General features: G+C 40.3%; 2 protein-coding genes across 2 annotated transcripts; both read right to left on the bottom strand.

Annotated features, from left to right (window-relative positions):
* Positions 1-1,030: 1,030 nt before the first annotated feature.
* prpf31 (PRP31 pre-mRNA processing factor 31 homolog (yeast)) lies at positions 1,031-15,628 on the bottom strand. The gene is made up of 14 exons (XM_080039974.1): positions 15,487-15,628; positions 5,387-5,605; positions 5,245-5,305; positions 5,021-5,104; positions 4,826-4,923; positions 4,590-4,696; positions 3,711-3,880; positions 3,461-3,618; positions 2,699-2,788; positions 2,452-2,579; positions 2,159-2,231; positions 1,922-2,050; positions 1,698-1,796; positions 1,031-1,602 (listed from the first exon to the last, which is right to left on the bottom strand). Exons 2-14 carry the CDS (start codon positions 5,603-5,605, stop codon positions 1,489-1,491), a joined length of 1,530 nt encoding a protein of 509 aa, XP_079896100.1. The 5' UTR covers positions 15,487-15,628; the 3' UTR covers positions 1,031-1,488.
* A 1,521-nt stretch (positions 15,629-17,149) lies between these two features.
* On the bottom strand, positions 17,150-26,729 carry lmtk3 (lemur tyrosine kinase 3; the record flags this gene model as incomplete). The annotated part of the gene is made up of 6 exons (XM_080039592.1): positions 17,150-17,283; positions 21,168-21,252; positions 21,343-21,677; positions 22,634-22,767; positions 23,357-23,520; positions 23,616-26,729. The coding sequence occupies 6 exons, from the start codon at positions 26,727-26,729 to the stop codon at positions 17,150-17,152; spliced, it is 3,966 nt and encodes a 1,321-aa protein (XP_079895718.1).
* Between the last annotated feature and the right edge of the window lie 546 nt (positions 26,730-27,275).

The following is a 27,275-nucleotide window of genomic DNA, read 5'->3' on the forward strand; positions in this document are numbered from 1 at the left end:
ATTCTACCATTGTAATATAGAAATCAATTCCTGTAATGTTGTCATTTACTGTAAGGATGCAACTCTCACCTGTTTTTTTTCCACGGAAAATTTGTATTGCAGATGCAACTTTAGATCTTTGCAGATTGGGTTGCACTCTCAACCCTGCCTCTCTCAATGAGAGACCATGATTCACAACAGGGTCTATCAGTGTAGCCCTTACTGTATTTCATCAGACATTACAGCTCTATGTCTTCTAGGTCTTCCTCCACACTCTCACTGCCAGTCTTCTCACTCCAACCTGTCTTCATTGGTCCATTTCCCCCAAAAAAATATTTTTGAGCTTTCCCTATATACTGTATATATGTTCACTAACAAGTCTAAAACAATTGCACTAGGCTGAAATCTATTCTGTTTTTAATGTGTGGTCTACAGTTGTGACAGCAGTGTGTTAGCATTTGAACAAAGGGCTGGAAATCCACAGTGTTGTGCAGGTTGTGGTTAAGCCATGAGATAAGGGTGTAGAGTTTTGAAAATTGTGTTTAAGCATTGAAAAACAAGCTAGAGTTTGGTCCATATGAACTGCTGCTGTGCATAGTGTAGTTACAGTTTTGCACATGTCGCTCCAGTTGTGCCCACTGTGGTTTAGCGATCGAAAAAAAACTGTAAATCTGGTGTGGGACAGATCTCACCTTTTCTTGGCAGCTTCAATGGGGAGAGTTAAAACTGAATCAGATTTTTCCATTTAGGTAACCATGAAAACTGTAGATCTGTTCTGCAACTAAAAAAAAAAAGTTGTGATCAATTTTCAGGCGTTTTTGGAGGGAGGGAACGGGTGGGTTGAGGATGTAAAAAAAGGAAAATACAGCAAAGTTATGAGATACTTGCCTTTTATAGATTCTATTTTTGGGGAATTTTAAAAGGTTTTCAGAAAGGGAAGGTCAGTTAAGAAATTGCTAAAATGTGAATTTCAAACATATTTACATTTTATTCATCACAGTTCTGCATGGGAGATGTCATAAAACGGGGTTATGACAGGATTGTAAAATTTCAATAAATACTTTTAAGAAATTAAGTCAGTGTGCGGTGTAAAGTCCTGTCATTCCTTACGGAATATTTATTAACTTAAAATACACATTTTGAAAAGAGCTATGCCTTGGATGGTGTAATTCAAATAAAAAAGGCGCTGCAATAGATAGGTGGTTGTACATCCAGAGTTTGGTGGCATAGTATTATCACAAATCAAACAAAGACTTGGCATATGCATTTACTTAATAATTGTAGCCACCAAGAACATAATTTAAATGTCCAATTCTTATTTTATATCAACTCAACACGGAACGCTTCTTGAAATCTTCACATTTATTTAAATGGGCAAACCAAAAATCCTACAAGTAAAAACAATATACAGGTCAAAGCACAATGTCAAGACGAATTTGAAAATTATCTGCAATGTTGAGTGCAACTATCCGTGTGTGGGATGGTGGTGTGTGTGTGTCTGTTTTGTGTTCACATCTTAGCATCCTTCTTGACTTTGAGGAACTCTGCCATGTTGGAGAAGTATTTCTGGTTGGCTTCAGCCACCTTTTTCTCTGCAGCCTGTGGGTTTACGATCTCCAGCCCCTGAAGATAAGAGAAAAACAGTTCTTAAATAAACCACCTTCATAATGCTTTCAAATCATTCAATGAAAAAAAAGAAGATGTTTCCTTATTTTTACCTGTAGAGGAGTGAATGCTACACTGGAGCTGGTTCCCGAGGAGCGGTCTCTGACTGTGGACTTTCCTCCGTATGTCATGCTCTGCTTCTGCAACGTCCTCTGTGGTGGACAACAACAACAAAAATACTTAGAGAGACTAAAAAACTAATTATTTGGAGTATATTATTTGGAGTATATATATATATTTATTTGGTTGACCGAGAATGAGTCAGTGATTAATTTACCTGGAGGGATTTGGAGATTCTGGCCTTTGTGGCATCGTTGATCTGAACTTGCCTGACACGCCCGCTGCCGCTCTTCCCCAGCTGACCCAGACTGAAGCCCAGATCCTCTTGATAAGCATCATCTTCAATCTGACAGTCAGACAGCATTATTAAAACTGAACACCAAGTTAAAACAGCTAACATATACAGGGAGCAAAGTTAAATAAAGAGACTGCAAGAGAGAAAATATCTGCTGACCTCTGCGAAGGTCATCCTGTTGGCATGTTTCCTGATCTCAGTCAGCCCGAGACGCTCCTTCATCTTTCGATACCTTTAAGAAAACAGATCACAGCAGTGTTGGGTATATTCAGAGCTGATGGTGACATTATGAACTTGGCTATGCAAGTTATGTAAGCTCCTTGTTGTGCTCCAATTTATTTATTTTTGCTTTACTTTAGACATTAAATAAAATGCTCCATGAATTAATTAATTTGTATTTTTTCTCTAAATCTGCAGCTGTGCCAGTGCAGAGCAGGTGACTGGTTCTGTACCTCCTTCCTCCTCTCTTCTTTCTCTGGCCATCCAGCGGGGTTGGCAGTGGTTTGACTGTCTTCACCGGCGGAGGCTCCTGCCATTTATCAAACTTCCTCTCGATTTCCTCTTTTAAATCGTAGCCAACCTGCAAAATATGATGTGAAGGATTAAGTCAGAGGAGTCGGAAATAAATAAATGGTTCTATAATATTGCTCCTTGCAAAAACAAAACAAAAAAGTTTATGTGCTCCATGTGGACAGTCACCTTGCCGTCTGAGCTTTCATGGAAACTGTCCACTCGGGATGCCAGAGTGCACTTTGCAGACACTAGACGAGCTGCTTTTCTCCTGAGATCCTGAAGACAAAAACAAATGAAAGAGGGTTATCAGCTCCAAGGTCTCTGTGCTAGGAAGGCTAGGAAACACCGGGCCGATAATCGTGCGTAGGACATGGTCGGAGAGTCTGGAGGGGGCGGGGACACAAATCTGTTTGGTGTGTTCGGTGACGTCAGCGGGCTTCTTTTCAGCCAATTCAACATGTTCAATCGGCGTTGGCCAGTCTTTCAGCCGGAGCAATCTGATTGGTGGAGGGCTATCCCGTCTCTGCTCTGCCACGGCAGCAGATCAGATATTAGTTTCGCTTTTGTCAAACATGATTTACGAAGCTATCGATAGAATTGGAGAATGTTCGGATTGTTATGTAGGCTAAAATACAATCAGCACACAGCATTAGTTGCATGACGTTTTCACATGTTTTCAGAAATATTCGAGGTAGTTTGAGCGAGGAGCGGCCACAGGTGTGTGTGTGTGTGTCTGCAGCATAATGACAGCCTACGTTATGATCTATGATAACAGCCTACTTAATGTCATCCTGTTCTTAGCACTTTTTTGAGCGCGTCGGGAAGAATGGAGCTGCCTGAATCAGCTGACTCCATTTTCTGGCGACAGTCGGTAGTCGGACCGGTGTGTGCTGGCCTTTAGATGCACAAAAACAATATGCGTTTGTTCATGTCAATGTATTTCCTAACCGGTGGTAGAGACTGCACAACGTCACAGTGGTAGATGAAGCCAGTGTGGGGCAGCAGGGAGGTGCTGCTGAAGCCGGACAGGGTTCGCCTCTGCGCTCCCAGCAGCATCAGGTTACAGGCGGGCATCTTAGAGAGGTTGGTGAGGCCGCCAGCGATACCTGCAGACAAAGAGAGAAAACATAAGATAGCAAGAACTTTCATATGTCAATGTATTTTAAGGATTTAAAGCTGATCTTTCTGCATCTCTCACCCATGATCTTGGCAGCTGTGGATGCTCCAACAATGACCGACAGATTTGGGGCAATGAATGACATCCTGGACTCTACATATTCATAAATTGTGTGTTTAGACTGGTTCAGTTCCAGAGCCATGTCACATGCCTCCTCCAGCTGCTGCAGTTCATCCTCACTTAGAAGTGTCCTAAAACCATGAAAATACAACTCAACATTTGGATAAGCATTAAAACGACGACTGTCACCCCCAGCGGTCAACAAAGCATCCACTTGCCAATAGAATTGTCTGAAGTGTGTTTCCATCCAACAGCTTTAAAGAAAAATAAAACCTGTGAGTATTGACATCACATGCCCTTTTGCGATAACATTGGTATATTGAATATATTTCAGACCTTTAAAAAAGGCGTTTCCATTCATTTTTGCAATGATCGCACAACATTCGAGCAAAGATTTGCAATCAAAGGTTTGTACGCCTAAATGGATTGCACTGTTTACCAAAAATTATATATTGCACAAGTTGTAAAAGTGTTTATGTGCCAGCAAATAGCAACATATCAAGCTATAATCAGACAACAACAACAGTATCATATAATATCAGTATAATGCAGATTCAATTAAATCACACGTCAACTGTGGCAGATTATTTGTTAGGCAAATAATGTTTCCATCAGCGTTTATCGCATAATACTTTTACACATTTCACAATTAGATGAGAACTTTGTGTCGAAATTAATGAAAATCAATCAAATTAGATTTTTTATATAAAGCATTTTGCAATCAGCATGTTCGAATTCGCACAAAAAACTTGTTGATGGAAACATACTTTGCGAGAATGCAATCATGTGGATAGGAGCGATATAATCTATAAACCACAGAGGTAGGTCTGTCCCACTCACCCCTGTGTGGTCGAGGCTGTGACACTGACGACCATAATAGTGGCGTTGGTGAGGATTTGCTGCAGAGTTTCATTGGTCTTGCACTTTTCCAGATTGTTTCCCAATTCCTGAGCCGGAAACAGAATATACAATGCTCAAACCACAAGCCAGAAAATAAACAGGAAAATCTCACATTTTTTTTAATCTTTTAGTTGTTTGGTAATAAGCGACAAATACAACATTTCAACTTCTTTCACCTTGACTGTGCGGATGTAATCAAGAGAATCTGGCACCAGAGACTCGAGCTCAGGGAACCTCTTGGAGTATTTGTCCCGAGTAAATTTGTGAATGATACCTGAAACGCAGGTAGAAAACATAATTTATACAAAAAAGAACACCATTTACCAAATATCAAAAAGCCTTTACATTTTCAATTATTATTTTTAACTCACTGAGCTCATTTTCGATCTCTACTGTGAGGTTATTGGCTGCTACGATCAGTCTGTATTCTGGGTCAGACTCGACAGGACCTGAGACTACAAGGAAAAACAAACAAAAAAAACAGAATTATATTCAAATTTATTCAGACTGTTGGTCAACATTTAACTGGAATTAAAAACTGTAAAGAAAAGATAAAACATACAAATAGGACAGAATGCAAATGAGTCACACTCACCCTCAGAGTTCTTGCGCTGCTTTCCAACATATGCTGTAATCTTCTCTGAAATCTCTGTAAACTGTAGACAAAAGTTAAGATTATGTGGTGACTGAACAGACACATTAATACCTATATATCGCTCTCAGGTTTCACCACTCACCTGTTTGCTGTTGCGGAGTTTGGCAATGGACGCAACACTCTCAGCTTTACTGTAGTCCACCTCCATCTCCTCTGGGATGTCTTCCAGCACGCCCTCTGTCCCTGCTTGAGCCTCATCCTCTCCATCGCTCTCCCCCTCCTCTCCCTCCGGATACAGGCCGTCCTCCCCCTCATCACCAGCCTCCTCCAGGTCCGCCAAGAGCTCGTCCGCCAGGGACATCTGCAAATCAGCAGCACAAAGTTTACGGTCATGAGAAAGTAACAGGCGTCATAAGATAAGGTCACTCAACAATTTTCCACCTCCCCCAACTGATTGTACCACTACCTAAGCACTGCAGACCAGTTTAAAACTTTCTAATATTAATATCTTTAACACGACTGTATTGTAGGGCTGCTCGATTATGGCAAAAATGACAATCACGATTATTTTGATTGATATTGTAATCACGATTATTAAAGACAATTATTCACTTTAGGGATGCCCCAAAATGAAAATTCTGTAAATTCTTTCAACATTGCATAAATTAAACTCCCAAATGTGCTCCTCAAACATAGTCTACAACTAAAAAGCCACCATAAATAAATAAACAGTGAAACCTTCCAATCTAAGAGTAAAATTTATATTTTACTAGGGATGTGATTGTGAACAACTCAATTTATTTGCACGTTGAGGAAGTATGAATCTACAAAAAGATCAACTCATAAAAAAAACTGCACAGCAGCTGCCAACGTAATATTCAGACTTCAGAATTTGCATCAAAGCCCTAATGATCATAAAAACCAGAGGCTTTAAATAAAACGATGTCCGTGGTGGTTATTGTAATTTGTTTGGCTGTAGACTGAAACTAACGGAGGGAGGCGGATCACTGTATATTTTCTCTAGTCGCGCTGTCAGTTTGGCGACATGGCTCTGTGTATCCAAGCTCAAGAAATGCAATCCGATCGCGGAAGCCTTCCACAACAACAATGTTAACGGGGACGATATCCCCGGTTCATTTTAGCCGTAAAGCCACAGGGCTTTTCTGTGCGCCAGCTCCCACTGGCGAGGTGTCACTGTGAATGACACCGTTACCCACCGCCACGGAGTTTCAACAGGCAACTTGCTATTTCCTCACAAAGGACAAAGTTACTCGTAGTGGCTTTAAGGCTCTTTTTTTAATAGCTCACTGGTTTTTATAGTTATCAACACCAAACCACTTCTGATGTGCTCATGAACTCACTGTGGAGTTCCCACAACCCTTTATTTAAAAAAAAATACTTTAAAAAAATGTTTAAAGGCAAAAGTAGTCGGAGCATAGGGGAGAGTGGCCTAAGTTGTCCATTTTGGAAGTTGTGCCACCCCTTGTTTCTAGAAAACCGTGGAAGAAATTGGAAATGTGACCACATATTTAAGAAGAGCCATCCATTTGACTCATCCTGTAAAGAAGGGAGACACAAGGAATAAGATGTAAGCAAATTTAAGCTCAAAAAACTGTGTTTTGCCTTTCAAAGTAAAATTTCCATGATCAAGGTTTTTTGATTATTGTGTCTGAACACTTATAGACAAGTTTGAAAACATTTGACACATGTTTTAGTGCTTTGGTATGCTACATTTTGAGTCTATACAGTTAGCACAATGTCAGCCCTAAATTGCCGAGTCATGCTTATTATCCAAAATTCTGGGATTGGGGTGATTTGTGCCAAAGGGCCTAGGTGGGTTATAAGTAAGTAAGTAAGTAAAATGTATTTATAAAAGCACATTTATGACAGTTTGCACTGTCCAAAGTGCTGTACATAGTGCATTCAGTAGGTAAACAATGAAGGTAAAATAACAATAACCAAAATAAAAGACGTAAAGCCCATACATCCACATAAACACAGATAGTAGTGCAGAGGTAAGATAGTTAATGGGGAGGAAACACCAGGGTGTACATATGGGTTTTGAGCCTTGATTTAAAGGCAGAAATGTAGAGGGAATCACATTTGTCAGGTGGCAGTTGGTTCCACAAGCACGGAGCAACTAGTGCAAAGTACATTTCTGAGAGTTGTGCCAGTGGCATGGCTGTATACGCTGGTCACCAAAAGAAAGTGATTGTCTACAGTAGCTCAGAAGAGAGTGACATCTCAATTCCACTTAACGACACCACTGATGAGAGTTCAGATGGCCAGAAAGATGATGGTGACTTTGTCATTGTGAGCTTTGCAGGTAAAACCATTAGATCTGCTAGGCCTCGTTTAAGAAAATTGACCTTCAATCTTTGTCAACTATTTACTTTAAATAAACTTTAAATAAGTGATTGTCTAATGGATTTGTCTTGCATTACAGTTTATGAGATATATAGCAATGGCACAATTCACCCCATGGTATTCTCTCCAACCGCACAACTTACACCACACCGGGGGCAAGTTGTGCAACAAGACAACTTTTTTTCCGAAAGCTATATTTCTTCAACAGTTTATTCCAGATCCAAAGTTTTTATTGCCGGGGATGCACAACACCCTGAAATATATGTACATATTTGAGTTCAGTGTTTCCCCTACCATTATACAGGCCTGGCGGGCCCGCCAGGCCAACGGGACCCCCCGCCAGGCCAACAGCAGCCTGACTTAATTTTTTTTTATTTTTTTTTCCGTAAAATAATCATTTGCGAGCGTCTGCGCGGCACTGTCGGTCTACCCCTCGTGTGCGCCTGTCTTTACAACCTCTCGTTTGATCATCCCATCAGCTGATCTGTGTGTCTGCGTGTGTGTATGTGTTCTGCGCGTGGCACAATGCGCGTGTGCATTCGGTGCGCACTTGTTAGACACGGAATCTTTATATGTCCATGCACGGAAGCCAATGAGCAGGAGCATGACTAGCAAGCAAACGTTGAACTAGTGGCGAAAATAAAACCAGCGCCTGCTCTGTGGAAATATTAAGGACTCAGTAAGAGGGACGTTGAACAGGAAAAAGTGCTGAGCAAAACTTTGAAAGTTAAAATCGCTACGTCGCCGTGGCAACTAGGGCTGGCCCGAATACCATTTTTCAGGCTTCGAATATTCGTTGGTTTTTCCGAGCGAATATTCGAATATTCGTTCCAGAAAAACACACCATCAAAAACAACATAAAAAAAAAAAAAAAAAAAATCTATAATAATTTTTTTTTTTTTTTTTTTTTTTTTAAACGTTAATAATCCCTATATACTCCCTGGAACCGATTTTGACAGTATCTGCATATTTTGTTGAAGATTTACGCGCTCGGAAGTGAAGTAATGGATGCGCTATGACACTTAGTGATGTAATATCCTCCTAAATGAGCAATACTACTACTACTACTACTACAATATTACTAACTTTTATATCCAAATATACAATTATTTGATGACATTATATTGCAGCACTAGCTTCTTGCAAAAAGAAATGTGGAAAAAAAAAATTATAAAAAAAAAAAAAAAAAAATTATAAAAAAAAAAAAATTATTAAAAAAAAAAAAAAAAACGAAGCTCCGAATACTAATTTAAGCTCCGAATACTAATTTTCCGAACGAGTATTCGAATATTCGAATAATTCGGGCCAGCCCTAGTGGCAACACAACCAATCTGTATCAACAGCAGAGATAGCGCTGAAAAAAACGGCATGCACTCGTTTCAGTAAGTTTACAGAAGTGCCACACTGCTACTGCCTTTGGCATTCTTCTCAGAAAAGCATTCATTTATTTTCAGGGGACATATTAATTAATTTATTGTTTTAACTGTTAAGTTATCTTGAAAACAGCAGGCCATAGTAGGCCTACAAGCTTTATTATTTTGTATTTTCAATGCTAGGCCTACTTTATTTTTATGTTTTAAATTGAGAAATAGGCAAGATGAAATATAATGGTCGGAATAGGGAAGTTGCCTTATGTAGCACACATGTTGATAGGCTACACATCATGATTAGCCTATGTTAATTTATTTATTTTCAAAAATAAATTTTCAGTAGGCTAGCTTCAAGGTGAGGTGATTCAGATTATTCCAGAAATGAGTACTAGACAGGACCTGTCTATATTAGTGTTTCTTAGTGTTTAGTGAAATCCACGTGTTTTTCTTCAATAGTTTACATGCCTTGTGTCTCCAAATCATTACAGAAAATAGTTATAGGCAGGACATATGACAGTTGTTTACAGAGCACAGAATTAATCAGATTTCGCCTTTCAAAGTGCACCAGATTGATGTATTTAACTTTAAAAGGATAAGGTTTTCTTCTGCTGGGGCATGCCCCCAGATCCCCCTAGAAGGTCCATTCTCACCCAGCAGGATCTAAAAATCCTGTGAGAAACACCACATGTACAAACGTACTGAATGTGAAGTATAACCCTATGCCCTAATTTTTAACGGGCTGTCAAAAGAGGCTCATCCCAAATGGGGTTCGTTTTGGTCAATTTCTTCTAGAAATTTGGTACGCACGCGGCGCGCATACTCTTTATCAGCTCTTACCACCGGGCCTAAAAGAAATTCTAGGGGAAACACTGGGTTCAACAATTCAGCGCAATTTGCACCAAAACATCTGCTTTTTATAAAGACCAAATAACTTAATTTTTGTCTCATCAGTCCAAAGCATTTTCTTCCAATATGAATCTGGCTTTTCTAAATGAGCTTTTGCATACTCCACGCAACTATATCTGTGGTGTGGGCGCAGAAAGGGCTTCCTTCTCATCACCTGGCCATACAGATGTTTTGGTGCAAATTGCACTGATTTGTTGAACCATGTACAGATACACAATCTGCAGCCAGATGTTCTTGCAGGTCTTTGGAGGTGATCTTTGGGTTGTGTGCAACCATTCTCACAATCCGCCGCATATGCCGCTCTTGTACTTTTCTTGGTCTGCTAGACCTGGGTTTAACTGCAACTGTGCCTGTGTCCTTCCATTCCCTGACAACGTTCCTTACAGTAGAAATTGACAATTGAAACCTTTGGGAAAGCTTCTTGTAGCCTTCCCCTAAACCATGACAATGAACAATCTTTGTTTTTAAGATCTTTTGGGAGCAGTTTTGATGATCCCATTCTGTCTCACTTCAGCAGAGAGTCAAAGAGAAGTGCAACTTGCATTTAGGCACCTAAAATACATTTTCTCATGATTAAACAGACATTTCTATGAGGTTCAAGGCTTAACAACATAATCCAACCAACTTTGTGTTTAAATTCATCAGTTTTATATGCTGTTACAGGCATTAAAATCAACAAAACCACAAGGGTACCCATATTTTTGCACAGACAGTTTTTCACATTTTATTTTATTTCATACAACCAAATACTGCTTTTCAAAAAATCTTTGTTTGGAAAACATCCCAGTACTTAGCTGTTCCTGGTAAATTAAAGACATACCACTTTTATATTTTTTTGTGAAAGCAGAGTCAATTATAATGCCGGCTGAGAGGGGTTCCCAAACTTTTTCATATGATTGTATCAACACCAAACCAACTCTGATGTGTTGATGAACTCATTTTGTAGTTCCCACAACCCTTTGTTTTAAAGAGGACCTATGATGCTTTTTGACTTTTATGACCTATAAACGTTGTTATGATGATTCATAGTCATGCTTAACCATACTAAATTATCAAATAATGACTTACATGCATTTCGACGTATTCCCTGCTGACCGTCTGGGGTGTCTGTGCCGAGCACTAAACACTATTCTAGCCAGTCGAGAAGTCACGTGTTCAAAGCGGTCTACCCTTTGTAACTTTGTGACGTCGCATGTAACTTTGTGAAGTCACCACGCGGATGTTTCCATGTATGGTAATGCTGTCACTTCCCTGTTCGCGTCTGCCTCGCGCCCTTATAGGTCCATGCTCGCGCTTCCCGCCACTGAAAGTGTTCCGGAAGGAAGGTAACCAATCACAACGGAGTGGGGTTTGCAGGAGGGGGGGGGGGGGAGGGTAGCGGAGATGGCCGATGCACAGGCGGAGGGAGCGGAGATTGCCGAAGCACACACACTCAAGTGTTGACAGGACGTGCTGGATCGCCAAAATAAGAGAAAGAGCTTCCCGAAAATCTACATAGTTTTTTGTGATGTGATTCGTGTCAGGTTGCTCTATAGCAGTGACGTATGTCAGGAGCCGGCTTCCGACGGTGCGTTCCAGTTGTACAGGGAACTCGGAAATTTCCGACTTCACAACATATTGTAGTCTATGGATCTACCGGTACCTGGCAACGGTAACTTGCTAGAGCCTAACGTTTAGTTATTTGGATGAGAAAGGTTGTAGGCGTCCATACTTTCCCGAGCAGATGCACTGGAACACTGACAGGTCGGAACTCGGAACTACTAAGTTGGAAATTTCCGAGTTCCGAGTATAAAGGAACGCAGCATTCAACTGAAACTGGAGCGCGACTTCGACGCCATCGTTCTCAGCCACTCGCTGATTGGACATCCAAAAATCTGGACGAGCAGGAACTCATTAATACACCCCAGCCCCAGACTGACTACTGAAGTGAAATGAAAATTGAGCGGAAGTAGGTAGGCGGGCGGAGCCAGGCTACCAAACCACTTCTGATGTGCTGATGATACTGTGGAGTTCCCACAACCCTTTATTAAAAAAAAAAAAAAAAACGTTTAAATTTTTTTTTTAAAGGCAAAAGTAGTCGTAGCATATATATTGAATCCATGTTTATCGATATTTTAGATAACGGTACCATCTGGGTGGGCAAATTCTACTTGTGATATTATACATCCCTAGAAGAGGTTGGTTATCCCCTCTTAAAGTATAGGCTACTGTAATGGAGGTTGTGGGAACTCCACAGTGAGTTCATGAACACATCAGAGTTGGTTTGGTGTTGCTATCTATAAAAACAAGTGAGGTATTACTAAATAAAAGCCTTTAATATGAATGCAATATACACACTGACTACTTATGCCTTTAAAAAATTAAAATAAATTATTTTTTTAAATAAAAGGGTTGTGGGAACTCCACGGTGATTTCATGAACACATCAGAGTTGGTTTGGTGTTGATAACTATAAAAACCAGTGAGCTATTTAAAAAAAGCCTTAAATATGGATTAAATATATGATCTGACTCCTTTTGCCTTTAAAAAAAGAAGTTAAGTTATTTTTTTTTAAATAAAAGGGTTGTGGAAACTCCACAGTGAGTTCATGAACACATCAGAAGTGGTTTGGTGTTGATAACTATAAAAACCAGTGCTATTAAAAAAGAGCCTTAAATATGGATGCAATATGTGGGGTGAGTTGCCCTAATGTGGGACACTTTTTGCAATTTATGTACGATATTAACATATGAAGCCAATACATTTGACCCATACATGATACCATTCTGAAATCCCCAAGATGTTGGCTAATGAAAAGAGAAGAAATAATTCACATATCATTCTCAGAGAAGAGATGGCACATATATTAGTGGTCCATGTGCAAAATTGCTCAAGAAAATGTGTTTGCTCTAATCTGGGACGGTGTGTCGCTCTAATCTGGGACAGTTTGTATTATGCAGAAAAAAACAATATCCCCTTAACTAATTCAAGTCAAACTTATCTGCTCATTAACACTCATGGTCTAAGGTACATTACTCAGGTTTGATGGTTTCCATTTGAACAATACTTTTCTTGCCCTGGCTTCATATCCCAACTCTGCGCTTTGCCATTATAGCCTGACCTGTAATACATTGCATTGAGTTAACATTACTATTTCCTAGGCACAGGATTGAGTTAATTTCTATTTGCTTCAGGGATGCTTTCTTTATAAGAGTATTGGACCTGTACACCTTGAATACAATTCATATTGCACATTTGATTTTCCTACATGTGTAATCCCCCACTTTAAATGACTGTCCCAAATTAGGCAAATCATGCTGTCCCACTTTTGGAAACACCTTTCCGAATGTGACAGCTAAAGATTGATTGAAGAAGAAAAAAAAAACTTAAAACATTTTCCCAATATTATTGCATACTTTGATGCATACTTGTATCATAAACATAATCTGATAACAAATGGCAACATTGTTTTGTTAATGAAAAATGTATAGCCTTAGCATTGAGTTCCTCTCAAACCTATGTCACTGTCCTTTGTCTGGTTTACTTCCCTTTTGACTGTTTCCCCTCCCTTATCTTTATAATCAAAATTGTGAATTCATGTGATTTAAATCACAGGGAACCCCTGCTTGGATTTGACAAAAGTATTATCTATTTACATGTGTCATAAATAAGAGATAAATTCTCTAGACCTTAGGTGTCCCACATTAGGGCAACTCACCCTGCATTGACTACTTTTACCCTTTTTCTAAAAAATTTAAAGGTTTTTCTTTAAAACAAAGGGTTGTGGGAACTACAACATGACTTCATAAACACAACAGAAGTGGTTTGGTGTTGATGAATTTCCAGTGAGTTATTAAGAATAGAAAAAAAAAGACGTTGCACTTTTGCAACGGTCCCTAAAGGCCAGGACACACCAGTCCGACTACCCGAAAATGGTGACTGCCGATTCAGGGAGCTCCAGTCTTCCCGTCGCGGCCGAAAAAGTGCAAAGAACACACCAAACCGACTGTTGCCTTTCCGTACGCTCTGCGCTTGCGCGGGACGTAATGTCTCCATAACAGCAGGCGGCGCTAATCTGTATTGTGGCCCGAAAAAATACGGAAGCCGGAAATGATGGGACGGCTCTCTAGTCCATAAACATAGATAGAAATACGTATTTATATTTATGGACCATAAAGAGCACCATTTTTAGCAAAGAGTGTCGAGCATGGTGTCGAGCAGTCAACAAGGGTTGATGCATGCGAGTACTCGCTGAACGAAACAAACAAACACATTAAAACGATGGCTAACTGTTGTTAGCTGTTTGTGCTACCCGCCTCACTTCCGGGCTTCACTGATTCGCTAGCCCTCCACAAATCAAATTGCTCAAACTGAAAGACTGTCCGCCGCCGATTGAACATGTTCAATGCTCTCCGTCCCCTCGAAACTCTACGACGGCGGTTATCGGGCCGGTGTGTCCTGGCCTTAAGCAGTCCGCTGCCGTATGGCACTAGAAAGTATATTCGGCGCGGTTTTTTGGATCTTTCGCGAGACTCGCTGAGTTTGGTGAGTTGATCAAGCCTGTGAAATGTTAGTCTTAGTCTTCTGTACATAATAATACCATTCTGGAGGAAATTGGTGCAGTTTTCGTGACGCTATTACAGTAACAACCCCGGAAAATAGACGAATGTCGAATATAAAACCAATCTCACCCCGGTTTCTTGGTTACTGTTCATAGCTCATTGAAATTAAAAATTATTGTCTGACTTGGAAGAAAAAAATCCATGTACATAATTTCCTGGTGTATTTAGAATTGCCTCAAGGGGGAGCTGCATGTTTCCAGTCAATACAAAAACCCAAATCTATCGTACATAAGTTGACATTTTTCAAGACTTTTCTCTTTTTTTCACTAAAGAGAATGTTGCTGTTGTGATTCAATAAAAAAATATATCTGAATTTCTGAACAATTTAGGGAAAAGTGGTTCCAGTGTTTTTAAAGCCACTTAGGAGTAAGTTTTAACCTATATAATATGTTTTGTGATTATAGGGATAATTCATAATATAATTTTGTCCCCTCATAATTAAGGCCAAAACATAAGTGCACATTGGTTTATTTAAAAGGGGTCAGGATGTCAAAAAAAATAAATCGACGTTTTAAATGGAGTTATTTATTACCGGCTCGTTTCTCTCTGGACACTTTACAATATGAACAAGCAATTTAAGAAGACGCTTTTGGCTCATACTATTTGTGAAGGAAATTTGACCGTTTTATTAAAAAAAAATAAAAAAACAATGCTCCATTAACAAATGATAACCAATCAATGATATGCATAATAGTTAGAAAAATAAATATTTAAATGGGATTTCTTGGCACAACAATCAACACTGAAGATTTTCAGGATGATATCGCGGCCCTGTCGTATTGCCCTGCCCAGACTCAAAAACATAACATAAAGAACACAGCATAAATTATGGAGCATACCACAACTAAATGTGTAGCTATTTGAGAAAGATGTTTGTGCACGAGTCAAGTATATAAGTTGTTTAGATGTGGTTTCTGTTAGCATGCTAGCATTAGCAAACGTTGGCTAAACGCGGTCGGTTAATGTTTATAAACATTTTAAAAAACAAACTAAACTTACCTCTAAGTTCAAATCCCAGTCCCCTACACAAAGAAAAACAAATACGTCATATGGACGTATCAGTAACTTCTGTATTGAAGTCAAAAAGACTCGTTATTATCCTCGTCAACCGGTCAACACGCAAGTCCGATGTATCGTTGTCGCAGACTAAATACGTAGCGCCCTTCGCACGGCTTTCTGGGAAATGGAGTCAGTGCACTACGCGCGCGCGAACACAAATAGGTGTTTTATACAATAGGCCTTACTATAGACTGGAGGATACACGGCGGGTCTTTTGTGGTGTGCTTTATGAGTAGCCTACAAAACAATGCGATTTATTGTCATAAAAAAGACGGCGCTGAAGTAAAGATCACATTTTTAATTGTTTTATTCCCCCTTGTTTATACAGTATCCCCTGAAAACCATTCTTTAAACAATACAGGTTTTAAACCAACATTTAAACGGATTAAACAAATGGACTAGTTTGACCTTGACTGCATGATGGACTGTTATTAGTAGAAAATGGGGTCAAATTAACAGATACACAAACAAATGGAGTTATTTACTAATGAGAGGCATTGATTTTTCATGCTAAGCTACTGACGGTCATTAAAGGGAAAAAATATGTAAAAGACAGCTAAAAATTCATTGACATTGGAAAATAATGACACAATACAGGACATAGTTCCATACAGGTTTGGCATTGATATATTAACAAGTAAAATTATACAAAATACTTTTTTTCTTTTAGCAATTAACACGTTTGGGAAAATATTTTGATTTATTTGTTATGAAGATAACCTAGATGCATTCTGTCCCAAACAAATTAGAGCCAAAGTTAATATAGGCTATGTATAACTGCAGAAAAAAAGCTAAAATAAATTAATTCAATAATAAATAAGTAAATAAATAAATAAATAATCAAATAAATAAATAAAATATTGCATTGAAACGGGCTTAACATAAATAAAACAATATAAAAAATATATAAATTAATAATAATAACATAAGACAAATCTTTTCAGAACTTAAAGTAGAAAGAAGCATAGCTTGTTTCATTTTCCGTGCAGTCTAAGGATACATCTAAAAGTAAACAGCTCTAACATGATATTGTATACACTTGTAATATGATGTTTCTACAAATGCAAATTAGTTTTCTCAAATACAGGAGTCGAGCGATTTCTGTTCCAAACTGCTTCAAACAAGAACAACTGACTGACTTCAATGAAAAATTATTTGGGTCAGAATCCAAGAGTTTAGATATACAGATGAATGAGCAAAAAAAGTGCATCCCCTGCACATCTTGGACAACAAAATGAAGCAGAAAAAGAGAAGGTATGCTGGTACACAGCAAGACTCCCACTGCATAGCTGTCAAATCTGTTTCAGATTTTACAAAGCTCCAGGCTCCCCTTCTCCTAGCATATGCTGCCTTTTCCAAAAACTTTTGTAGCCGATAGCTATGAATAAACTCTGTTAATAGTGGCAGGCTGTAGCACAACAACCACTGTCATACAAAATCATGTCGGTAAAACCTGGAATGTGTCCAGTTTTTAGGTCGGGAGTCTTATTCTTTCAGTTGCCTATTCAATAAAAAAATAGCCTCTGGGTGAATGGCTGGTTGTTGGGTTTAATTCACTGGCTAGTCCAAGAGGGTTCAGCCCTAAAGGTTCTCATGATGAACATCACGCCAAGTGGGGTTCGTTGGCAGGGCTGACAGTGAAGCGCGATGATGTCACTTGGTTGGCCCCCATAGGCGACCTTGGTTTGATTGAGAAATCCTCTTTTCTTTTTGATTCCTTGCTCTTGATGTTTGACCCTGAGGGAAAGTAAAACAATGAAAAATGTGAAGGTTCAGTCAAGTCTATGTTAGGTGCACAGGTTGAATTGTGCTAACCCAAACATTTTGTTACACCTCAAACAGTAATTTACAAGTTAAATAGTATAGTCTCTAGGACTTATCTTTATACTATAGTCGTCATAATTCATCAGAACCAACCCATCAGGATTAATGGGGCAGCTGAAAACTGAATTCATAACTTACAGTCCCCTCCATAAGTATCGGAACAGTGAGGCCAATTCCTTTATTTTTGCTGTAGACTGGAAACATTTGGGTTTGACACCAAAATATGAATATGAGACAATAGATCAAAATTTCAGCTTTCATTTCCAGGTATTCACATCTGGATCTGATATACAACTGAGAAGATAGCATTATTTGTAAAGGAACACCACATTTTTAGGTGAGCAAAATTATTGGAACAGATAGACTTAAAATAAATTAAAGTGAATAAGACTTAATATTTTGTTGCAAAGCCTTCGCCTGCAACAACTGCATCAAACCTGTGACCCATTGACATCACAAAACTTTTGAATCCTCCTTTTTGATGCTTTTCCAGGCTTTCACCGCAGCCTTATTCAGTTGCTGTTTGTTTACTCTCTTCAGTCTCCTCTTTAGCAGGTAAAATGCTTGCTCTATGGGTTTAGTCTGGAGATTGACTTGGCCAGTCTAAAACCTTCCATTTCTTGACCCTGATTAACTCCTTTGTTGTTTTTGCAGTGTGTTTTGGGTCATTATCTTGCTGCATTATGAAGGATCTTCCAATCAGTTTGGTTGCATCTTTCTTTAAATTGGCAGACAAAATGTTTGTGTAAACTTCTGAGTTCATTTAGCTGTTGCCATCATGTGTTACATAATCAATGAAGATTAATGAGCCCATCCGAGAAGAAGCCATGCAAGCCCAAGCCATGACATTGTCTCCACCGTGTTTCACAGATGAGCTTGTATGCTTGGGGTCCTGAGCAGATCCTTTCTTTCTCCAAACTTTAGCCTTTCCATCACTTTGGTAAAGGTTCAACTTGACAACAACACAGTAACACATGATGGCAGCAGCAAAATGAACTTAGAAGTCTACAGAAACTTTCTGTCTGCCAATTTAAATAAAGATGCAACCAAACTGATTGGAAGATCCTTCATCATGCAACAAGGTAATGACCCTAAAAAACTGCAAAAACAACAAAGGAGTTCATCAGGGGCAAGAAATTGAAAGTTTTAGACTGGCCAAGTCAATCTCCAGACTTAAACCCTATAGAGCATGCATTTTACCTGCTAAAGAGGAGACCGAAGGGTGTAACCCCCCAAAACAAACAGCAACTGAATGAGACTGCGGTAAAGGCCTGGAAAAGCATCACAAAAGAAGAATGCAAAAATGTTGTTATGTCAATGGGTCACAGGCTTGATGCAGTTATTGCAAGCGAAGGATTTGCAACAAAATATTAAGTCTTATTCACTTTAATTTACTTTAAGTCTATCTGTTCCAATACTTTTGCTCACCTAAAAATGTGGTGTTCCTTTACAAAAAATGCTATCTTCTCAGTTGTGTATCAGATCCAGATGTAAATACCTGGAAATGAAAGCTTAAATGTTGATTTATTGTCTCATATTCATATTTTGGTGTCAAACCCAAATGTTTCCAGTCTACAGCAAAAATAAAGGAATTGGCCTCACTGTTCCGATACTTATGGAGGGGACTGTATATTGATTTATTCACAGATGTTTTTTTGGTGAATCATACAGTGGCAATTAATGCTGTGGATTAAAGGTGGAGTCAGCGATTCTGGAAAACGCTTGTTGACAAAATAACTTTTTTTGATTTTGATAACAGGCATTCTGAAAAATCACAGTATCCCCCTTTAAATGGAGGAATTAATGGTATCCCTTTAATGTAGTTTAATGTCGATTGAGTGTCCCTGTCCCTCCTTTTTATTGGTCATTGTCTGTTTGGTCAGGAATAACTGTTTCCCGTCTCTCTCTTTGTCAGTGTGTTCATTGTGTTATGTTCATAGCTCAGTTTCAATTTCAGTTAATTTGTTTTTGTTCCTTCATATTACAGCTGCAAATAATACTGAGGCCACACTAACATTTCATTAAAATATAGTCAAATTAGTTAAGCAATAAACATTTAGTGTGCAAACTGAATACTTAAGTTCAGGTGCAGTTTTTAACCAACAGCAGCACCTAAAACTTCTGGTTCACCTGCAGAAATTCTTGGGTGTCTTGCTCCCATGTAGGAGGGGCAGGGGGCCCTTTTACAAGTCTGTGCCCAGAGGCCATAAACTGTTGATGACTCGGACAAATGTGCCTTCAATAATATTGACATAAACATTAAGATTGTAGCACAAAACTTAAGAAAAAGTAGAAAACAGACTAATAATCTATATCTATTAATATATTCACACCGAGGCGATGACAGTTTTAGGTTAAAAATAACTTAACTCAAAAGGAACACAGCCTTTTCTCTCAATGCTTTGAAGGTTCAACTCTTAGGTCTACAAAAGATCATGAAAGCATCTAAATCTGGAGTTTCTGCATCTTTGTAAATGTGCACAGCCTTAAAGGTCCCATATTATGCTAAATGCACTTTTTAAATGTGTTCCAACATATCCATGCGTCCACGGTGTGCATAGAGACTGCCAAAATATCAAAAAAAATAACAATCTCTCCTTTTCTCACTCTCCCCTTTTCTGAAAACCCCACCCCTCCCCCCAAAAACACTCCAGTCAGAATTATCCCCTTTTCTGACCTCACAAACCGTAAAGCCAGAAGCTTCCACTGTGCAGCCCACACCCCTATTTCTTATTGGTCCACGGCCCTGACAGACAGAGGGCGAGGCGTATCTGGCTTCGCTTCCGGACAGGGGGCGGGGGGAGCTCAAAGATTGTATATTTACGAGGGGACCTGCAACTCTTTTTTAAAAAATAGGCCATTGTGAGATTAGCTGAACATCAGCATAGTACAATAAATTATCTGAAAGTTTTTTTCAGCAAACAATTAAAGAAAAACGTATTAGGGACCACTAAGACCATATAATATGGTGTATAATAGAACCGAAAAGTGTATAATATGGGAGCTTTAAGGAAATTCGGTTCACAAACCTTCATTACTTTGTGAAAGGAGATGATCAGTGTTTGAAATGGAGCGAGAGAGTCAAGAGAACAAATGACAATGTGTTGGGAAACACAGCTCGGGCTTGCATTGTTGAGTGCAGGATTTATGCCCCCGCTCAGCTCCACATGTCACAGTGTTGGGGAGGATAATTATGGAAGATTAATTCTGGCTGCGTATTTGGAGAGGAGATGCTTGAATGAAAGGGTCCTCCATTTCGGCAGGCAGGGATGCGTTAGAGGCTGTCAGATTTCATTATGTCAGATAGAAAGAAAAAAATGTCAGACTAATGCGCATTATCTTTATGGTCTGATAAGACTAAGAGCCTTTAACATCATGATGCTGCAGGAAGGCAGAGCATTGCTTTGGGTTAAATGGTGACATTGGCATGTCAACTCTAGTAGCCCTGATGTTGAACAGGTAAGATATTTTAGCATATTTTGCATCCTTGTTTAGCATTTTTGCAGGCTAACATGATTGATAGATAGTGGGGCTAAAGAAAAGTTATCACCAAAGTTATTACGATTTATCCAGAGATGATCCATCCACAAATGTGTTTACCAAATATCATGGCAGAGACAGAAGACATTTCACTCAAAAACACAAAGATAAACCTCATGGTGCTGCAGGAAAAGTCAGGGGATCACCAAAGTCAGTAGGATTCATCTTTCTAGAGTCATGCCAGTAGTGAGGCCTCAAAACCTTCCCCGCCACATTCTGCATCTTATCATCAAGACATGGGACATTTCGTATCTTACCTCGCAAATCCAGCTTGGTGCTTTTGACAGACACTGGTGCTGGACTAGTAGGCGCTGAAGAGCCCAACTCATTGGTTGGAGTTTCCTGTTGTAATGAAACAGCATAGTCATGCCTCAATTTATTATATCTAACACAATCTCTAATAAATCATTGATTCAAAGTGTGTGAAAATACCTGATCAAACAGATAGATCGTGACATCATCAAAAAAGGACACATTTCTTCCCCTGTCCTTCTCCCTGTCCGTTGGTTCCTTGGGTGATTTCAGCAGACTCCTCAGCCCGACGCGTTTGGCAACGTCTGTTTCCGTGACAACAATCACCCTCCGGGAGTTTTCATCCTCCTGCTCGTCCTCCTCCTCATCGTTGTGGTCGCTTCCCGAGGACAAACCTCTCCGTCTCCCGATACGATTTCCAATCGGACCGTCGCCAAATCCTCCTTTACCGGTGGGAGTGAGCGGAAGAGTCAGAGCGAGAGGAGGGAGGGCAAGAGACAGACGAGCTAGTTTGGCTGTGGAAATGGGAGCAGGGGAGAGAAGTTAGAGAGCACCATTAGAGAAGTAATGAAGTCAGCCATTATCACCTTTATTTAATTGTTTAAGGCTCCCAGTCAGAAATGTATTTAATAATTTGGATGAAAGTTTTCTGACTCTAAATGGTTATCTTGAGTATGCTTCAAGGTTATTGACATCCACTCTTTCTTCGCCCTCTTTCTGTCACAATTTTTTATTTAGATTGAAGATATTTAGATAATTATGCATTTGAAAGTGTTGTCCTTTTTTAACACAATAAAAATAATGTATTCAAATATAAAAGCATACATATTTATTTCCGACCTTACATATTTAACTTTTTCGCTGAAATCCGTTTCAATGGAACCACTAAGTCTCAGAGTTTTTTTTCTTTTGCAAACAAGATCAATGATTTGTTCCTACAAGATAATTCACATTCAAGTGTGTCTAACGACTCTAGATACACACAGCCACCATATAATGGAGAGAACTTATCAAGTTTTATTTTCACCTAGGAATGTCATACAATGAAATTATTGCTGCTCTTGCACGTAGATATGGGATTGATTGTCACCAGCAGGAATCCCACAAGAAAATAACTTGTATGCACAAAATAAAAAAATATAAACTTGCAGGGGGGGGGGGGGGGGGGGGGGGGCATATATTTTCCTTTCCAATAGTGTTTTCCACAATGCTGCCATCTGTGATAGCGGTAATTTATCTTAACACTAGGTTGTGGTGAGGCAACCGATTAGGGTAAGTGCTAAGGGAAACATCTTTTAAAATAACAAAAAAGAGAAGAAACACTTGACGTGGTGTAACTACTACAAGAAACTATTGAAATAATTTGGACATGTTACCCTCTGTATATAATAAAAGATCATATACTGTATGTCCATATGTATTGAATTTATTTCAGTCATGTAAGTTAGCAATATTTAGAATATAAAGGTACCTTTCATTGCCTGGTTTGCAGCAGGCTGAGGGGCCGTGAACTCCGGTTGTTCAATCACAGTGAGCGGCTCAGAATTAGTTTCATCAGACTCGGTGTGAGGCTGAATGCTGGGGGAACCTTCCTGCTCCTCTTGGCTAAAACAGCAAAGACAACACAAAAGAAATGAATGGATTAAAACATAAATAGTAACGGGTCAGTTCACCAAAATATAGATTTTCCACTTGTGGTATGTAGCCATGCAGATTGCCTTGTCTTTATTTGTTTTGTAATATGAATCTGTGAGATATCTGCTGCAAGCCGATTAAACCGAATGGGATTTAATTTGTTAATTTATTAATTTGTTTGAAAATTGACATAAAAAAAATCAATCTAATAATATCAGCAGTGTTGTTTTCATTGGAAGTACTTTCTACAAAATAAATAGTCCTTCTGAAAACCTTATTTAGATATATATTTTTAATTTATGAATTGTTAATGCTTCAAGCACATCAAATGAAAACCCATTCACTCTCACTATATTTGGGTGACAGCAAACACAAATTTCAAATGTTGGACTAATAAAACCAAAAGTATCTGTATGGCGAAGTAGTACAGAGCCCATTAAGTCACAAAGAGGACAATTTCTTTGTGAAAAAACATCTTTGAGGATTTTGAAGGCTCTATAACCTACACAACCTGATCCCTGATATGTTATTCAGGGTGACATTACCACATTTTACATACCTTTCATCCTCTTTTTGTTCCTTCACAGTGACCAGCTCACTTATGTTCTCAGTGATTTGTTCCCCCCAGGGCCGCAGCACGACTGTGTCTGGAACATTCTCACCCCAGAGCACATTTGTATTCACGTTTTCACTGAGGGAAAACTGCAGCCTCTCCTCACACACCTGAAGCAACAAAAATAATAAAAATAAGTGATGGTTAATTAAAATCAGGATGGTATTAAAAGTAGCACTCCTACAACAAACCACAAGATGCTCACCTGCATCATGAGGCCATTCTTTGTTGTCATCTTAGAGAGAGATCTCTGGTCTTTGACATCAGATGTTTGGCCTGGGGATCCCTGCCCGTCATTCTTCTCCTCTTGAGGCGAAAGTTTGTCCTGAGAATCCAGTATCACACGCGGTGCAGATGCTGCCCGCTTATCAGAGCTATCAGACATCCTGTCCTCCTTCAAATCCATCCTGCTCTCCTCAGGAGTAGAGGACTGGCACATCTCCTCACTTGAAAAGCTTTCGCCAACACCGCTGCCTTTCTGATCTGGTGTTTTCTTTAAAGACTCCAGGAGTTCCAGGTTCCCCAGAAAGAGGTCTCCCAGCGAGTCCTCCTCATCCCCAGATATGAAGCACAGATGTTCCAGTTTTTCAAAATCCTCCAGAGGCTCCTCATCCAAATCTTTCCACTCGGAAATCAGTAATTCTGGGAGATTGTTGAGGGGAACCTGAGGTGAAGATTGAGTTGCAGATGAAGTTTTCTGGAACAGATTACTATGTTCATCCTGTATTTCTATGTCAGGTGCAAGGTTGCTATCATCGGCCAATGTTACATGCACAGAGGGGAGGTTCAGATTAGCCGAGATCCCTATACTCTGAGTAGAAGCAGGTGCCTCTGAGACATCGGTGTTGTGAGGAGGGGATATATACGTCTCTGTCTCGGTGCTGGCAATAAAGTCTTCTAGATTAATGTGACTAATAAACTCCTCCTCTGCCTCTATAACAGATGGCGGTGGACTAGGAAAAGAGTCGTCTAAACTCTCCAATTTATCATCTTGCACATCGAGGTCTATGCTCGGTGGAGGACTGGGGAAATCTGCTGAGCCAAAATTGTCGACCTGTGGATATGGCTGCTCTCTCTCCTCCTGCAGTGCAAGGTCACTGGGACAAGAGACAGTACGGGATGGAAGGGACGTGTCTCTGTAACCCTCTTCTACGTTCATAACGCTTACTCCCTCTTCTACATATTGCTCAGTGGGCCTGGGTCTCATTTCAGCCTCTGAATCTAAGCCTGACCTGACATTTTCGAGGTCTGAAAGGTTCACATGAGGAGCTTCAGTTATGCAGATGGTTATATTTGAGCTTTTTTTCTCTGAAGTGGGACTCAAATGGTTCTCTAAATAAGGACCTGTTTCATTGTCAGCACGCTCAGCTGATGTCTCTGTTTCTTTTTGGATCCCAGAGAGGTCATTCTGAGGCCATCTGTTATAATTTTGATTCTCCCCCGTCTCTGTGGAGTCTAGCAGACCTGCCCCGTCCCTGATTGTCTCTGTGCATGACAAAATTCGTCTCTCTTCGTACTGCAATGCCTCCTGCTCCGGGGTTTCCATATTATCTACATCAACAACATATGAGAGTTCTCTATTTAGGTCTTCGTTCAAACGGACAGTTTCTACAAGGTACTCAATGTTTTCCTCTTGTTGAACGTCTACTGCTTGTGCAGTCTGTTGGTCCTCACTGTCTTTAGCGTCCCATGTTTTCTCTGTGGCAAGATTACAGGTGAGTCCTTGCATTTCATCGTTCCAGATTTCTTCACAACCCTCCAAGATGGCAGGGTGAGGTTCGCTTCCTGCGTGTTCGTCGTTTTGTTCCGTCTCCCAAAACTCCTGACCCACGACGAGCCTCTCTCCCACCTCCCATGCCTTGTTGCCAAACCCAGAGAAAAATTCAGAACTCAGGTCCATGTCTTGGCACCTCCTCTCCGGAGAGGCCCACTGGTCATTTTCATCGGGCCACAATCGTAGGTCGCTTGACTGTGAAAAACGGTGGCAGTCAAACTCTCCCCTAATCACACCAGATCCTGTATTATCTTCGTCTTCTTCCAGGGCGCTCCATAATTCTTTAGTTTTCACGTCCAGGCCCTCGCAGGAGTCTTTGTCCACATTGTCGACGGAGTCCGTCCGACTAGCTGCTTCTCTCAGGGGCGACTTTTCCTTCATGGCGTTGCTAAGCTCTGCAGCGGCCAGCTGTTTCTCTGTCTCAGTCGTGACTTTCTTATCCTGGCTGCCCTCTGAGCACTGCAGGTTTCTCAGGCCCAGCTCGTTGTGGTCTAGACTGGGCCTCTCTTTAGCTCTTTCACCCTCTTCATCACCCTCCTTAGCCCAAGAGCGACACCTCAGATCACTCCCTTCATCAAAGTCCGTCTTCCCATCATCACTTGGTTCGACTAGTGAAAGAGTCTCATCGCTAAGTGGGGCATCACTGGTTTCAATACCGTACAGTGTAGATAATCTTGACTCTTTGTTGTCAACTTGTGTGGGTGTTACAGATTCCACAGTGTCATTTCCACAATGGAGGGAGTTCATTGCAGAGAGGTCCTTATCAATCTCCTCAACACTTGTGTAATCATTGCTTGTATGTTTTGACACGCAATCCTTTGACTGGCTGCAAGACACAGACTTGTTCAAAATGTTGGTCTCATCAAAGCTCCTGGAATAGAGATTTACATCATTTTCTGCAGAGTGTTGGTATTTGCAATCTGTTATCTGAGCAATGATGCCATCTGTGAAGTGGTTGTCTAGTGGATACCCTCCGCTGAGTGTGAAACCTTTCAGTGGCTCATCATCTAATTCTAACGTATCAATTAAGTCGACACAGTCCTGTGGACCATCACTCGGCAATGTTGACTTCCTGCTTTCGTTTTGGAAAATGCCAGAATCGTCTCTTTGTGTTGATTCCAGCCTTTTGTTAAGAACATCCTCATCATCACCTAAATCAGAGGGGGCATTTTGATGAAGTCTACAGGTTTGCTCACACATCTCAATAGTCGTCATTTCTCCAGTTTGACATTTGTTATCTGACATCTGTGTGCTATTCCTTAAGGGGCTCTTTTCTCCCATCTCAACCTCCTCCTCCGTTCTTTCCTCAATCCCTGTCAGCAAACCCCGATCGCATCCTCTACTGCTGCTCGGTCTGGAGGCTATAAGCCCGTCACTGCTCCTCCTGTTTGTGCCGTCCCCCTCCCAGTCGCTGTCTGAGAAGTAGGCTGAGTCTCGATGTGGTATATCGTTTCCCAGAGCTCGCCATGCGCCACTTCCCACTCCTCCTCCGCTGCTGGTCCAGGAGTCACTGGGTGTGAGGCAGTCGGCCGAGCTGGAAGTCATAGGTGAAAAGACCGAGTCTGTGGGGGTGACCAGCGAGACATCTGTGGACATGTCCCAGTCTGGAGTGGTTGGAGTGGACGCCATTGGGGCAAAAAAATGTTTGGGTATATTTTCTGTTTTTGTCTCTGAAACGCTTTCATTACTTTGTTGACAACCAACATTTTTCTCCAAATCACCAGCTGTTGCGATGTGTTCAGGAACATTATCTGTGTGGTACTTTTCTTTTTCGGGATCATATGACATGGATTCGGTCTTTCCACATGCCTGATCTACTCTCTCGGGGCTGCTAACGTACTCCTTCGTTATCTCATCATTCCCGATTACAGCAGCATTTTGAGTATCTGTTTCATTTGCAGTTTGCGATTTGTTCTCACACAGTAGCACGTCGTTGGATTCTTTCACGCCCTCGGTGTAGTCGGGAGGAGAGTGCTCTGAGAGATCTGTTTGCTCTCCTCTGGCGGGTAACGCAGGGCCATCTGAACTTTCGTCTTCTTCATTTGGACGTGCGAGTGTTTGGTTGTGCAGAAGACCATTTTTGGGCATGAT

The sequence above is a fragment of the Ammodytes marinus genome (genome assembly GCF_949987685.1).
Source record: "Ammodytes marinus genome assembly, chromosome: 13".
Lineage (NCBI taxonomy): Eukaryota > Metazoa > Chordata > Actinopteri > Uranoscopiformes > Ammodytidae > Ammodytes > Ammodytes marinus.